The sequence below is a fragment of the Teleopsis dalmanni genome, chromosome 1 (genome assembly GCF_002237135.1).
Source record: "Teleopsis dalmanni isolate 2A chromosome 1, ASM223713v2, whole genome shotgun sequence".
NCBI lineage: Eukaryota > Metazoa > Arthropoda > Insecta > Diptera > Diopsidae > Teleopsis > Teleopsis dalmanni.
In genome coordinates, this window is record NC_051846.1 from 22,900,389 (window position 1) to 22,917,386 (window position 16,998).

Below are 16,998 nucleotides of genomic sequence, written 5' to 3' on the forward strand. Positions count from 1 at the left end.
TGAAAGGCTAAATACACTAAGCCGGTAAAATCAGATAAAGAACCTAAGAGTTTTGGGTCACAGAAGGGTCTGTGGCTTAAGAAGAGGTTATTCAGACAGAAGAGAATAATTAGAGAAGGCTTTACTGAAACAATCTAATTGAGCTATTATAATCAAAATCAAAACGGTTTGAGGAGACTACGCAATGAAGTAAAAACAGTTTGGGAATAATTACTGGAATTCTGACTTATGAAACATGGGATTTATTGTGATAGAACTAGTAGATTTTGTAGGAGAAAAAAGGTGCCCGCTGAACAAGTGGTGATATATAAACGAATGATGTAGTGGGGATTTTATATTGGTTAAAATAAAGAGTATTCGGTAAAGTAGGCTGTAAGAACTGTAATATACCATTAAATGCGGTTTGGATATATGTTATTACTAAATTAAGTGATGCGAAATTCCCTCACTTAATAATTTTAAGAGTTAGGTAATATTTTTTATATAGGAACTTTAATATAAAATTTTTTCAGTATTAAAAATCAGCATAAAGTTTTACATTAGACGTAAATAGAAAATGGATATGGTGTGGATATATGGATAGATTCTAAAAATCCATATCACATTTTAAAGAAATCATTTTTAAAAACGTGTAAACGTTCTTCGAAAATAGAATAGAATTCTAACTTAACTTAAAAGATACGCTTATATATTGAGACGCAATGAACTGCAGTTCATAGGATATATGAAATTCAGGCCACTGGAGATAGGAATCCATGCAAAGAGAATTCAAATATCTCTTAATCTTCTTAATTTGTTTATCTCCTTGTGGAGCATAGGGCCTTATAGAAATTTTCCGAATTCCCCTAAGTAGTTAATGGTTACTAAGACGTGAAAGATACAATCGCACAACCTTTGCGATTGTTCAAAAATTAGTTACCCATCGGTCATGATGAAAGATTTACTAGACTACGTTGCGTTGAAAACCACAACGAATCGTTGTTTTAAAACGACGAATAATTGTTAATTCAGAGAAAGGGCAACCAACTCATTAATTCACCTTTTGAAAATTGACTATTTTTGTAGAGTATATAATAAATATTAAATTATTAAGTAATACATACTATGCTCTTTAATATTATTTAAAAATATGTGTACCTTTTAATTGTTGAAAAATGATATAGATATAATTATTATTAACTTAAAAGAAATTACTTTTAAATTTTAATCAGGCTTTAGAATTTATGGGACAATAAAATTGTTTTATTTGAAATATTTTTGTTTGTTCTATCTCTAGTCTTTATTTACGTGCTCATTTCAAAACCACTCAAGCTTCCTAGTTCTCACTCAAAACAAATAAAAAGACTCAAAATCAAATTCATGAAAGACTTTTCCCTTAGCTTTTTTACGTTTTTCAATTTTGCCTGATAGACAGTTGAGTTCGAGCTGCTTTTTTGTACAGTACAAGTGCGAAAATTTCCGAGTAGTTTAAACAAAAATAAATAAACAAAATAAAATAAAAACAATACAAAAATTTTGTTATAAAAATATTTAATATTGTGCAGTAAAAAAAAAATGTAAGTTGTTAAAAAAAAATAAACATATAATTTTATATTAAAAACAAAAGTGCGCAAAAGTTATTTAGTAAATTGTAAAATTTAAATAACAGACAGGAATATTTGAGTGAATATAAAGTGCATATATAAAATATATATAAATAATTTAAACAACATATCCTTATTAATATATGCATATTCCAATTACTTTATTCATGACCTAAATTGAGTTTTATCTGAAGCAATGTTGAGCATCTTCACTTCCGCTTTCAAAAAGCATCTCATACTTCCTTGTTTTGAAGTGAAGCATCCTTTTAGGGGCGCAGGAGCGTGCATATAAGTGTACTTGCTGTGTTCGTCATATGAATATAATCATTAAAGGATCTATATATGTATATATATTTAAACAAAACTATATATATATGCATCTATATCTTTGGCGTTATTTGCAATCTGAATTGTTTGTACATATATTTTTGATAACAAACATGCGCATTTCAAACAATCTTCATAGTGGGCCCATTCGGTGGTATGATGTCATATGGTGTCATAATATATAATGAATGTTGTATGTGTATCTTGGACCTGAGACTACAATTTGTTGCTTATTCTGCTAAGCACACCCGTTTTTTGCATCTTTTGCAACGATTTAGGCAGTCAATGTTTAGTGTAATTTTTTACATAGTTTCGTTGCGAAACAGTGAAAGTCTTTCGCTTATTTGTAGGAAAATATAGTATGTGGACACTGGCTTCTTATTTCCTGGTAGACTTAGTAGGTTTTTGAACTATTATTTTTAGCGTGTTTTGTGTACATTTCTCAGTTTTTGCATATCATGCATAATTAAAAATTTATGTTTTTCCCAGTAGCATTTTTAATCTCTTTCCTTAATGTCCTTTTATGTTTTTTCTTTTATTTATGTTAGATGTTTCCTTTATTAGTAGAACTGAATACAGACATTACTTATTTATATGCAATAAAGATATGCGTTGTCATGGGCATATTTTGTTAAGGGACTGTACTGCGTGAGTATAGACTAATGACTCACTGTTAAATATAAATAAATGGTATATGTTTACCTTTATTCTTAAGTCAAATTGAAAGTACTGCTTTTTTATAGGGGTAATTAGAAATTTTATATAATCTGATTTTATGTCAATAAACTGTATTATCATTATTAATAATTTTAAATTAAACCATTTAAATTAATTAAAAAAACTAAAACTAAATTAATCAAAAATTTTAAACTAATAATAACCATTAATTAAAAAATATTGCTGATCTCTACCTTTTTTTATTCATTAAAGCTAGAATTGTTTAAAAATTATATCGCCTATAACACATAGCAGCTAAGTGGGTCCGCTACCTATAGAAGAATTACTGAAGAGCTATTTTTTGTAATAAAACAAAGCATTGCATGGTTTATATAGATTTTGACATTACGATTTTAGCAGTTCTTTGCGAAAACGGTGCCTCAACCATCAGATTTATTTTCTTTATTTCTTGTGGCCGCGTTCTCATTTGAATACTTTCAACATCATAGAAGACCTTGTTGCCATATTTTTCGATCCTGTTTTGAGTGACAGGATAGCTAGTTCCATAATATCCGCTTTTTTTGAATTAGTGAAGTATCTTGCGTTTCTATTTAATTTAGAACTTGGAATTTTGTGCATGAACTAAAATTAAAGAAATTATCTTCATCATTCATCCGTTTCCGTTCACTGTTGAACATATACTTTCTATTATGTTTCTTTATTTCTAATTGGCTCTGTACTGAGTTATGTTTATCTAATTAGTTAAGATTTTAGCAGTTGTTCGCACAACCGATGCCTTCATCTTGTAGGGTATTTCCCAATTTTTGCGGTCCATTTAAGATTTCCTTTTGTCCATTGTTTGGCTGTCAGGGACAAATGTCAAAGAAGTAGCATGTAAAAAAATACTTACATTAACCCTTTCTGACTCATCCGGAACTGCTTATTCGTAAGATGTAAGATGCCGGCGTGGGTGCTGTAAATATATTTATTTAGCCAGACTACAGTTTTATGAATAAGGTATTTTATTGTTAACTGTCCTAGTAACGAACTAAATCCAGTGAAGTTAATTTTATGAAGTTTGTGTTTACATCATTATTTGAAACTTTTACGAAGAGATCATCTCTGTTAGATTATATTTTGAAATTAGTGCGTTTGTAGGGAATCTTTACTTACCTTAACACAGAAATATTATTAATCGATAAACTAGAAGTTCCTCAGCATGTTTAAATAACGCTTAAAGTCAACTTAGCACTGGGGCTCTGCTCAGTTTCTGCTCAGTTTGACCTGAGGTTCACAAGAGTAACCGTAATTCTATTAATCATTAAAAATCCATTCTTTTTCAGCATAACTGAGTTTCTTTTATAAGGATGTGTTTTTACTATCCGTGTCCTTCTGTCAGATAATTTTCAAACTTTTTGAAAATAGAAGTATTCTTCTACCTTCCATTAAGGCAGTCAACTAGATAAGAGGAATTTAAATAGAAGTTTTACGTTCGCCAGTTCAACTTTATATAAATGATTCTCAATAAACTTGTGTCGCTTTAATTTATCTTTTATTCTGCTTTATATAAAGGTTCACTTAATTAAGTTAATTAATTTAATAATTATTATTAAATTTCTTTTAAAAGGATGAAGGATCTTATATATCAGTGGTTCCCAACCTTCTTTTGACCAAAGACAACTATGATATTTTTGTTTTTAGTAGGGACCACAAAGTTTAAAAATAATGAACTGTATGATTATTTTAATTGCTTTATGCATCTCTGGCATAATTCATAATAAATTGTATAATTGCATAGGTACGTTATATAGACTATAAAGTAGATATATAATTACTTGGAAAGTTTTTGTGCGTATATTTTAATAGGTGAACGATATACTTGTTAAATTTGATTCACGAACCATTTTTAACTATCCGCAGACCACCGGTTGGGAATCACTGTTTTATACAGATCTTTTACAAAAATTTTTTCGAACTTTTGGAAGATAAGACTATTCTAAAATACTAAAATATACCATTCCTAAATGCTGTTTTGGGTTTTTCTTTAATATTATTTTAAAGTCACCAAGATGCTATCTACGCCAGTTACCACTTCGCTTCCGCTTTTTCACTTTTTAATTTAATTATCAAACACGTTCCAGCTTTCAATAAAACTTTCTTAAATGGTTAGTTGATCTCTGAAGTGATAATAGTATAAAATTGACTACTACCAAATACGTAAGGAATGAATTTGGACAAAAGTTGGCTTGAATGAAATAATTATTGTAATATGCCAAATAAGATGACAATAATTTTTGTCGCATTTTAATTCAATTAACCGAATTTGGTATAAGCCACACTTTTTTTTAAGCTGCAGAACAAATAAATTTTAGAGACGTAATCCCAAACTTAATACCGAAATAATGACAGAACATAAAAAAATCAATTTTAAAATTATTTAAAACGATAAAAAAATTATGAAAAATATTAATAAATTATAGGAATGACTTGTTTGGGCAGCGGATAATTTAAAAGCAACTACGATAAGCGTGTTAACATATTTCGGCGGTCACGGAAACTTCCACAGTCAACCACAGTCAACAGATCTGACTGAAGCGATACTCTCGAGTCGTAAATTACGCACTCTGGGCGTTGCAAATTACTACGTTTACTCTATGTGATTATATGTATTTTCAATTATTTGTTTGTTGGTATTTTTGGCTTTTGATTTTTGATTTCTGATTTTTGGATTTTGATTTTTTAATTAAATTCTTAAATATTGAATTGTATGAATTGTATGAATTGTATTGTATTTATTACTTTCGGTCAGCCCAAATTATGTTTCCCTCGTGTAATTTTGTAATTTACAAGCACTACGATTAATTAAGGACGCACACGGGGGACGCACAGAGGACACACATAATTCTGCAGAATTATTAATCTTTTGTTTAATAAATTGTGGCTTTGGTAGTATAAAACAATGCTAATTGGCAAAAGATACAATTGCAGTTATTGGACTATACAGGAGATATATGTTTTCTTGTCTCTTTAGCGCACTCTTCGCAGTGCGAAACACGTTTCCAAAATGGAAACAAATTAAGAATCATGATTAATGATAGTAAATATTTTTCATTTACTTCTTAAGTACCGCGCACAGCGCACAGCGTACAGCGCACTTTTAGACCAACCGTTGACCAAGTTCGTCTCTCTGGTCTTCGTAATTATTTTGGAACGTAATTGAATCCAGTAAAACGCGCCCATTTGCTGCGGTGGTTTCGGTTTCATGTATATTCTCTTGTTTACACATCGAACACAGCGATGACATAATTTAATACATCATTTAAAGCTATTTTAATATATTCTACATTTTCTATCAGTAACCGAAATGTTTTTTTTTTGTAGTTATTTTTTGCTTTATCGCAGCCAAATGAACGCTGAATTGCGAAAAAATATTTATTAAAATAAATTTAAATGAAACTACATATTTTAATACAAGGTTGATGTCATTCTGAAATTTTATGAAACTTGTATTGAGTATGTTTATTTGTTTAGTAGTAGGGATGATTGGAAGAGGGCGCTTACAATGTGCGGAAGTTGAATTACTATTAACCTTGACCTACCCATCGTAACCATTTCAAGATTATTTACAACAAAAGCAATTGTGCTTACATTTGCATTAGATGAAAGTGAAAAAAAATGAGTAAAATAAATTGAAGAATCAGAAAATGGAAAAATATTGCATTAAAAATTTTCAATTTTTCCTTTAATGGAATCTCTGATTAATTATAATAGCAATTATAAGAGCACCGCCCAACAGATTCTAATTTAAAATTTAATTTAATCGAATTAATATCATTGCATTTTCTTCTCTTCCTATTTTGGCACTAGGGAGTGTATTTAGTTAGATATAACTACCAAGTTTCTAACTATTTTACTATCTAAACAATTTCATTACAGACTTCAGAGTCAAAACACCATTATTATCTACTGCACTTACTGAACTTTTCAAATTGAAACTTTTTCTAGATCGTTTTTTAGTTCATGTTTTCAAAACCCCAATTGCCTAATCCGGAATAGCTTACAAGTACCATTTACAGAAATTATTGGCGTTTTTGATTAATCTCAATTAATATGGCTTCAATTTAAATTTACTCTCGATCTGTCAAAATTTGCTGCCCAATCAACATTTTTGTAGTAGTATGCAAAGCTGCCGACTCTACTATTCAGAAGCTACAAGTTGCTCAAAGTCAGATTCTCCGAATACTCTTCAAAGAGCCATGTTACATCCGCACGAATGATATGCTAAGATACCTTAGAATAGATCTGGTCAAAAAATACTTAAGGAACAGAGCGCTGAAACTATATGCGAAAACCGACAAGCTGCCCTACTAGCACTATATAATCTCAGAGTAATCACTAGCCGCACAGGGCGGTACGCAGATTTTAGATCAGTCATTGAATAATCAAGAAGCTTATGAAGAATACATAAATTAGTCAATGAGATGGGTAGGACTCTGCAGAAACCCCCAGCTATCAAAGAGTAAAAGCACCCAGATGCACTAACTCGGAAAAGGATCACATGATAATAAATACATATATCGAATCAAACAACATTTTATTAGTCAACTCATATAAAACAGCTGTTAATCTTGCTACTCTGGTAAAATATCTCAAGTATTATAAATTAATCTCGAATCTTATACATTTGTCTCAGATTTACCAATCGAATATTAAAATTGCACTGAAAGTGCATTAAAAGAGCACTTTGATTGAAAACATTTCTCCAGATTTACCAATCCGAAACGCCATTTGTATCACTCATTCGGTGGAATATAGATATTCTTTAAAGTCAAAAATTATCTCTTATATAGATCTAAAGATTTGTCTTTTATATCTTTGGCTTTAAAGGAATATAAAGGAATATTTGATTGAATTAGGGATACATAGTTTCTGCAAATGGTACTTGCAGCTATAATTTGCTGTGGAGCCTCTACATTGACATCACCTATTAATTCATTCATTTTTTTCATATTATCTAAATGCATCTAAATAGAGTTATTTACAATTTCTACAGTTTGACAGTTGGAGACATTGACTTTTATCTTACTTCTCTCCTAAGTGAAGTATAGTACCTCAATCAGGTTTTATCGGTATGAACAAAAATATACCTATAGATTAATATATGGAATAATGTTGATATTAGTTGGGTGCTTGTATTTCTAATCACTAGAACAGATATCACTACAAAAACAATAATTGAAATAAATGTTAAACTACAATTCGTTAAAAAATAGTAATAAGTGTGAAAAAAAAAATTTTTGTGTGATATATTAATATATACCATATATTAATAGGGTCTTATCAAAGTACTAACTTTGAACAGATATGTGTTAAAATTTCATGACTATATTAGCTAACAAATTACAGTAGTTTTAAACACCTTTTGATCTATTTGAAACAATAAAAATATTGAAATAAAAGATCATTTAGGGTCAATTTTAAATTTTGAGACTGTAAAATCCTACATCTTCTATGTCGGTCGACGACCATATTTCATTATTGTTGAGCTCCAGATCTTTCTGATATTTTTCTATGACAAAAAACTTTAGATTATAAGATAATATAAATATAATATTATGATATAATATGTATTTTTGATATACAAAAATACATATATATATATTTTTATATATATATATACATATACATATATAAATATATTTTTTTTTGAAGTAACCGCCTATGCAGTATAATTTTATTTGATCCTCTTGGGTCAAAGTGACTTCTCATTCAGTTGTTTTTGGATTAGCTTTGATTTCTACGTAGGCCTAAGCGATTTTTATATATAGTAACAAGTACTTAAAGGGTTGCTTATAGATTCCAACTTGGCATATCGTAATATTGTAATAATTTAATTATAGATTTTCATGTGTCCTTAAACGATTTTTATGTATAATTAATATTAATACGTTATATACTTAATATTTAATTTAAAATATTATTATTTAATAATGAATACATTACACAGGTTTAAAAATCTCTATGTCTCTGCGGGACATATTTGCAACATCTATCTTTTATTCAGTCAAAATATTAAATAAATAATAAAAATTCCAAAAAATATTTACTATTTATTGCGGATGTCTGCGTTCTAATTTCTCTAAAGCGGAAAATTCAATTTTGTTTCTAAATTTATTTTTAGTCAATTTTTCCATATGACGTTCATAAAATTAAACCCGTACATACATACGTCCATCAATATTCTGTGTCTGTATCTTAATCCAAAGATACTTTTGTGCTATATGTATATGTAGTGTGATTATGTATCTGCGGTTGTAAGCGCGGGCATAACTTAAATTAAAAATTTTTAATTTAATATTTCAACAGCTGCTTCCGACTGTGCTGGAGCAGTTCTTGATATTTTAAATAATTTTTTTATAGTTTTTTTATCTCGAGTGTGATAATGAATGTGAATGGATGCTGTGAATTTTTTCGCATTGATAGTTGGCGCAGAAGTCAAACTGAAACTTATTGTCAATCAATTATGGAAAACGATTGTGTTGATAATCGAACGGCTTGGACTGTCCAGTGAAATGAGCCAGGAATTAATGATGATTTTAATTTCAAGCACGAAATTGTGTGTCATCTTTTTAATAAGCGTAAAAAGATAAATTTATAAATTTGAATGCCATTCAAGTTAACTGAAATGCATTACCAATGACGTTATTTATTTATAGCCATCGAGACTACAAATAATTTGTCAAATTATATATATTTTTTATTACTCAAATGCATTTATAGTACATATTTATTTTTTTTATATAATAATAAGAATGTGTGATTTTCCACACTTTTCAGTTTGTGTTAAAAACTTAAACTAACTAAAGTTATTTTATAAATTAACAATTATAAAGTGAAACTTTTCCTATTAAGAGAAAAAATTAGTAGTTACTAATAATTGCACTTGACTAAATTTATCCAACATCCAAAGTGTTAGTCTTTCTACTCAGGTTCGATAGAATTAGGTTGTAGTATCGAACTTGTACACCAAAGCCCACTTGTGCTCAAATACTCCTTTGTAATAGCTCATAAGGACTATATAGATAATCTAATGTTTTGATACTGAATAATTACTATCTGAATTTGTTGGCCCTAATATATTAGTAGTGAGTTTGCGGCCTGACACAGCATTCCCTTTCAGTTGCTTAGTCCCGTACGTTAAGTGCGGCTGGTGATACCTTAACTTGTTAATGTCTACAGAGACATTATCATTTACCTACATCTTCCGGCTTCGATTACTGTTATAAATATGTTTTTCACTAGAGGATTTTTTCCATCCTAACTTCATGACTATATCAGCGAAGTGATATTGAACTTTCAGGGTTAATCTTGGACCACAGATTCGATTCAAACTGGTTGGTCATATTAATATTAATAGTATTTGAAATAATTGAGTTTTTGTGATAACAATGATAATAATGATATTAATATGGAGTCAGTGAGTTAATATTGAATGGAATTAATGAGAGCGGTCCTTCTTTAAGACGTAGTAGGACGAACGTGTACAGTGTATAACCTTAGTTACGAACTCGTGACCACATTATGATGAAAACTAAATCATAAATAAATAGAATAAACAAAATTAATATATATATCTGTGAATATACTATATCTCAAACTTTAAACTACTTTACACAACATTTTTTGCAATTATTTAATGGCGACTATTCTGAGACCGTTTGGTACTTTATGTTATTGCAATTATTATTATTTGTGATAAATTATTTGAAAGAGGATAAAGGCATTGTTATATTTTCAACTCTACCATTATTATGTTACATTTTCTGTAAGAAATGTCACCTTGTCTCACCGGTGATGTATGACTAGTGTAGTGAAGACTTTGAAGTCGCTTGAACCGTATGGTCAAGATTAGATGGCAATAAAAGAAACCTACAATTTGTTATTTACTGGACTATCAAAGTATTAAGGAAGAAGGGCTTCACCAAATCCACAATTCGTTTATATACTGAAGTATTAACATATCATTACATTAATGATTTAACATTGGTGTATTCTGACAAGTGGATCCTAACGATGAAGAACTGGATACCATTGATCACTTTTTATGTCTGACGAAGCGACTTTAATATCTTGGTTACCCGTTATACACTGGTCTAGATGAATAATGACATTAGACTCGATAGATCTCCACAGCTTTATTGTTATTGCTTAACACAATGAGCATCACAATGAGCAATAAATGTCTCCCAGTGTAAATGCAGTCTTAATTTTAATTAAACTCAGCTTTTCGACTTGATCTATGTTATATATATTTGATAGAATGTTCGAAGTTTCCTTACAATGCGTTACAATAATTTTGATGAACCTTAAATATATTTATATAATATATATATGTATTTATATAAGGTATTATTGCTTAGTCTGATGAAGTGATAAACATTAATCCAATCAAGGCGTAAAGAGAGGTTTTCAAAATACCTCGAGTAAAAGTGCTAAAGTGCACTAGCTCAAAGAGCTTCAACATAATAATAATAAGGTATATATATATTTATATATTTAAACTATTTCTATATTTTGTTGTGTAAACGGTATAAAAGATATAGTTTGAATTATTAAACTAATTATTTTCAGAAACCGTACACTTAGGTTAGCTTAGATTAAACCGGCGATCCCAAGAGATCCACTTAGGCTTACAGACCCGTTGTGTTACCATATAATTAAAAACTCATGGGTTAGAACTATTTTGACTTATTGACAAAGCTTATAAATCGTACATATGTATAACATATGTAAAAAAATTTAGAGTAATATATCTGATTGGAAGCGTTTAAGACTATCTAGAAGCTGTACACATCTATAAAATATAATTAAATAGAAAGTCTTATACTCAGAAAGGTGAATGTGGTTTCCTTCATTCAAGGTTGAAATTTGTAATTTGTAATATATCTAGAAGATAATGTGACAAGTACATTCTCATAAGACAATTGTTAATCGAGTTGAATTATTGAAAACTATCAAAGTACGCTTATAGCAACTTAAGAGCACTTCAGTATATTTTTAGGCATATTTAATGAAGAGATTTGTATCTTTATCTCCATCTTAACATTAAAATGATGGAGATTTTTATTGTGAATTTGCGAGAAGAGAATTGCTCAAAACTTATAGGACCATCTATTTTAAATTCTTAGACGGTGTTTAAAGCAAGTTTTTGTAGTACTGACAACTCTTGACTTTTGAATTGCTAATACTTGTTTGTTGTTAGTCAATGATATCATCCAAATTTGTTATGACTTTTAAAAAATAGAAAAAACAATCTAAAAGCAAAATAGAATGCGCATACAAAAAAAAAGCACACAATTAATTATCGCTATTACGGCGTATCTATGAACTGCAGAAGCGAAATAACGTAGAAGAATTGATATTGAGTTCATTATTTGCTGCGCCTTCGGTGTGGACTTGTAGCTTTGCGTATTTTTGGCTTTAAGTTCGACGACGCAGTTGTGCTTTTGTGTCTTTAAGATTACTTAAGTTTGTTAGTGTAAGAAAACGTTGGAAAATCTCAAATTGTCAATCGATTGAACTCTTGTCTTGATATCAGTTTTTCTTTAAACTTTTTTATCTTTTGTTTACACAATTGTTTACATTTTACTCTCGTTTGTTGTTGTGGTTTACTTAAAAACATTGTTTAACTTGTTGCCTGAAGATATGAACTATTTTCTACAAGTGTTTTCGGTGTGTTAATGCGGTTAAAATTATGGCAGTTGTGATAGTCTTCAGTTAAAGAAATCGCAAAATAAATAAACATTTCATTTATAAAATTAATACAAATGATATGTGTTTAACAGAGTATAAGTATATAATTAACAACATAGGAAAATAAATTTGACAATCTAATAAAGCGATAATAAAATTATAAAATATAATGATTTTTGTATTAATATATCCTATATAAAATCGGGGTAATTTAAACACTAAATTCTGACTAAACATAATATAACCAGTACTTGTTCCTAGTGTAGTCAATCGCCAAGTGAAAGTAATAGTTACATTTATACAGCTCTGTTACTTAATGGGACCTGTTGGTCCAGTATAAAATTATTGGGACTATAAAGATTTTTTATTAATATATCCTATATAAAATAGGGGTAGTTAAAACACTAAATTCTGACTAAATGTAATATAAACAGTACTTGTCCCTAAAGTAGTCAAACGCCAAGTGAAAGTAATGGTTACATTTATACAGCTTTGTCATTTAATGGGACCTGTTGGTTCAGTATAAAATTATTGGGACTATAAAGATTTTTGTATTAATATATCCTATATAAAATAGGGGTAGTTAAAACACTAAATTCTGACTAAACATAATATAAACAGTACTTGTTCCTAGTGTAGTCAATCGCCAAGTGACAGTAATGGAACCTTTTGATTCAGTACAAGATTATTGGGAGTAGCCGATGAAATAGTTTCTATATTTTCTATAACATTACTTCGTTTTTAGCTATTAGTAACTATAGCAGCGATTAATAAGTTCTGTTTAAACCGGTTAAATCGAACATTATTATATGTTACTAGTATTGACACTAGTGTGAAGTAAACTACACTAGTTTAAAATGTAGTTACTAGTATAAATGCTAGTCCAATTCAGTTTGTTTAAATTGATTACAGTGTGCTTAATACATGCTTTAGTGTTGATATTAGTGTCAAGTAAACTGCACTAGTTCAAAATTTTTGGTAGTTACTAGTATAAATACTAGTTCAATTCATTTTGTTCAAATTCAATCAATTTGTCCTTATTACATTTAATCAGTATGCTTATTACATGCTTTAGTGTTGACACTGTTATGAATTGAAGTGCAATCGTTCAAAACTTTTGGTAGTAACTAGTATAAATACTAGTCGAATCCATTTTTTTCGAACTGGTTACATTGTGCATTACATGTTACTAGTGTTAATACTAGTGTGAAGTGAACTAGTTTTAAAATTTTGGTAACAAGATATATGAATACTATTCTAACGCAAATGGTTCTTACTTTATATGTTATTTGTGTTGACACTAGTTTAAAGTGAATTGCATTAGTTTAAAATTTTTGGTGACAACTAGTATGAATAGTGGTCGAACGAACAAAAATGATGTCAGCTTGAAGATCAGATAAAGAATCAGCATTGCCAATAGACGCTACTATGGGCTTTGTAAACAATTGGGATGTAGCGCTCTTTCTCGACATACAAACTCCATTTTGTTTCGCTGGTTACATTATTATATATTGAAGTATAGGAGTTATAAAATTTTGATAACACTGAATGATTCAATGGATGAATTGGGTATATGTTTCTAATAAATCAATTGAATCAATTAGCACACACACAGTTATGCAGAGTCTTTATAGATATATACATAGCACTGTATATATAAATAATATATAGTAAATGTTAATAAAAGAATATAAATAATGTTTTAAAAAATTACTTTCCTCCATAAACCAAAAAACCCTTTAAATTTATTCTTCTTATATATAATTATACGTAAATAATTTTATTAAACTGCAAATAATATATTTTAATAAATTATTTTAAAAAGATGTTACTTGAGATATATAATAAAACATACCATTAAGCTTAAAAAAGTTTTAGTTGAATAACTAATAATTACATAATTAGAAATATACGAGTATATGAAATTGAATACGAACTTATTGAACTCCAATACCTTGAATAAATTATTTATACCTTAAGTGTTAATTAATTTCTGAATGAATGAATTCAATTTAGAGATATCACTGCATGAATGTAGTGAATAGTCGCAATTACAACATCTATATACACAGAATTTACATCTATAAAAATTATTGGAGTGAAAATGTATTTAAAATATTTTATATAATTAATTCAGAACATGTTTCATTATTATTAGACCACCAAATCCTAGAATTATGGTGGCCTAACCACATATCAAATGCAGAACATTTGCTCCATACAGATCAGAAAGCTGCTGTAACCGAAATAAATATGCGAAAATCGAATTGGATAGTACATGTTATCCGACGACCAAATAAATATATTCCATGACAAGTTTTGACATTGAAATCACAAGGCAGCGACGCCCTGATGCACCGACTTTAACTTGGAGAAGAACAATTGAAAGAGAAATGACAGAAGCGCACTATACATGAAATAATATATATATAGTTCTGCATATATGCAAAAAAGCACCTAACAGAGTGCGGTTTAAGAGAATCGTTGCGGCCCTATTCACCACTAGGGGAAACGGATACTATGAAGAATAGAATAGTGACACAAGATAAAACTCAAGAGTTTATGTTAAGCACTATAACACGGTTTTTCTTACATAAAGGTCAAAAGCAATCTATTGTATACCACATATTAGAGGTAATGTTTGCTGGGGTATTAAGCGAACAGTCAGATAATATATTTTGTTTAATATTCGTGCCAACCATTTTATTGTCTTATAAAATGTTAATTAGTGTGCGATCTATATTAGTTACAATACATATTTTAATATGAAGTACAATTAAATTTTTGTTTCATAAACTGTTAATGATCAGTCAGTAATATATGATATGTTGACCCTGTAGTATAATTGGTAGTGGGGTGTGGAATCTATTTTTTAGCTTTTATTGACTATATCATTTTCGACTATATCATATTCGAAATACAAAGAAATGGATGTTATACTTAATACCATATGAAATGTATTTCTTTTATTTGTTTCGACTACACTATTAAGTAGTTCGTATTACCTCCTTATCAGTACTTTCCAATATGTTTACATTTAAGAAGGGTTTCAATAGCCCTAACAAGTAACAAACCTAGTTTTTTAAATAATAACAAGTGTGAGATTTAGAAATATACCAAATATATGTTATGCATATCTCAAATATAATTTTCAAAACCTTATTAATTATTTTATAATAGAGTATTTATTTTAATATGCATTTATTTAAAAAAATTGCTTTAATAAATGTTTAAAAGAAATATTCTAAACTGTAATAAATTCTGATTTGCCTCAAAAATAAACTAAGGGCTATGTATTTACTTTATTTTATAATTACACATGAACAATGAAATCATACCAAATCTGAAGAAGTGAGTAATTACCTAATTTTAACTATAATTTTTCTACACACCAAAAATACACAACGTCCTAGAATACAATAATAAGAATTACGTCAATTACAATTAAGTTTATCCACAAAGTAACTAGTTAACTTAAAAAAAAAACACAATAATGTATGTGCGTGTAGCAGCTTATAGGTGAGAATTACAACATTTTTATTTATACGCAACCAACATTTATACTTTAAGACATCCACATACTCACCTAGTCCTAGTAATTCCTTTCTACCCATAAACCATTGAGTAGCGTGCGTGACTTGTAATAAAAATAAATATTTCATGGAAAGGAACTTTTATTGAACCATAAAAAAATTGGAAAATAAAAGAAAATAATCTTTTAACACTATTTTTTTTTGCAGATCTAATAGCATGTCTGATGAAGCTAAGAATGGTACAAGCCCCTCACCTGCACCCGCCGACGGACCTGTTGCAGAAATGGCTCAAATGGCCTTAGAAGAACCTAAAGTTAGTTTTCAAGATCAATTTAAGGCTTTCTCAAAATTCGGAGATACTAAATCAGATGGTAAGATGATAACACTATCGCAGAGTGACAAATGGATGAAGCAGGCCAAGGTTATCGATAAGAAAATTACAACTACCGATACTGGTATACATTTCAAGAAATTCAAAGCAATGAAAATCTCCTATGGCGATTACAATAAGTTCTTAGATGATTTAGCAAAAACTAGAAAAGTTGAGCTCGATGAAATCAAGAAGAAAATGTCCGGTTGTGGTGCACCAGGAGTGTTACAAGTTTCCGTAAGTAAAGAAAAAGTTATTAAATTCTAAGTTAAAAAAGTATGTAACACTATTTTTCCATTTATTTTTTTCAGGCTGGCAAAGCTGCTTCAGCTGTGGAGCGTCTCACCGACACTAGCAAATATACTGGATCTCATAAAGAACGTTTCGATGCCACCGGCAAAGGTAAAGGTATTGCTGGACGCAAAAATTTGGTTGATGATTCTGGCTATGTAACTGGTTATCAACACAAGGATTCTTACGATACTGCACATTAATTATTTAGTCAAAAAAAAAAAAATTAAAATGATTATTAATAATTTTTCAAATTCGCAAGATCAATCTAAGAAACCCACATTTTCAAACAAGGTTTTTTCCCGAACTTAAAATTCTGATCTACTTTTAGTTTAAATAATTTTTAATATAATTTTAAAGTTAAGTTGTGATATTGCATATATACGTAAATAATTTATTTATAAATATTTTATATTTAATACATATTAAAAAATATATTTCCATATACATAATACATTTAAATTCTTAGATCTAAGAGAAGCAA

The 16,998-nt window shown here is 29.1% G+C and overlaps 1 protein-coding gene across 2 annotated transcripts; it reads left to right on the forward strand.

The window, feature by feature from the left end:
• Positions 1 to 1,438: 1,438 nt before the first annotated feature.
• Positions 1,439 to 16,740, forward strand: LOC119673395 (tubulin polymerization-promoting protein homolog). Of its 2 annotated transcripts, none has more exons than XM_038084661.1 (3): positions 1,439 to 1,556; positions 16,061 to 16,460; positions 16,535 to 16,740. In XM_038084661.1, exons 2-3 carry the CDS (start codon positions 16,071 to 16,073, stop codon positions 16,715 to 16,717), a joined length of 573 nt encoding a protein of 190 aa, XP_037940589.1. In that variant the 5' UTR covers positions 1,439 to 1,556; positions 16,061 to 16,070; the 3' UTR covers positions 16,718 to 16,740. The 2 variants fall into 2 exon arrangements, with proteins under 2 accessions (XP_037940589.1, XP_037940588.1); XM_038084660.1 differs by lacking the exon at positions 1,439 to 1,556 and adding an exon at positions 15,618 to 15,839.
• The last annotated feature ends 258 nt before the right edge of the window (positions 16,741 to 16,998 follow it).

Coding starts and splice junctions, on each gene's coding strand:
- LOC119673395 (XM_038084660.1), top strand. CDS start 15,814: ATGTATGTGCGTGTAGCAGCTTATAG. Junction 15,840..16,060: donor GTGCGTGTAGCAGCTTATAG/GTGAGAATTACA, acceptor TTTTTTTTGCAG/ATCTAATAGCATGTCTGATG. Junction 16,461..16,534: donor CAGGAGTGTTACAAGTTTCC/GTAAGTAAAGAA, acceptor TATTTTTTTCAG/GCTGGCAAAGCTGCTTCAGC.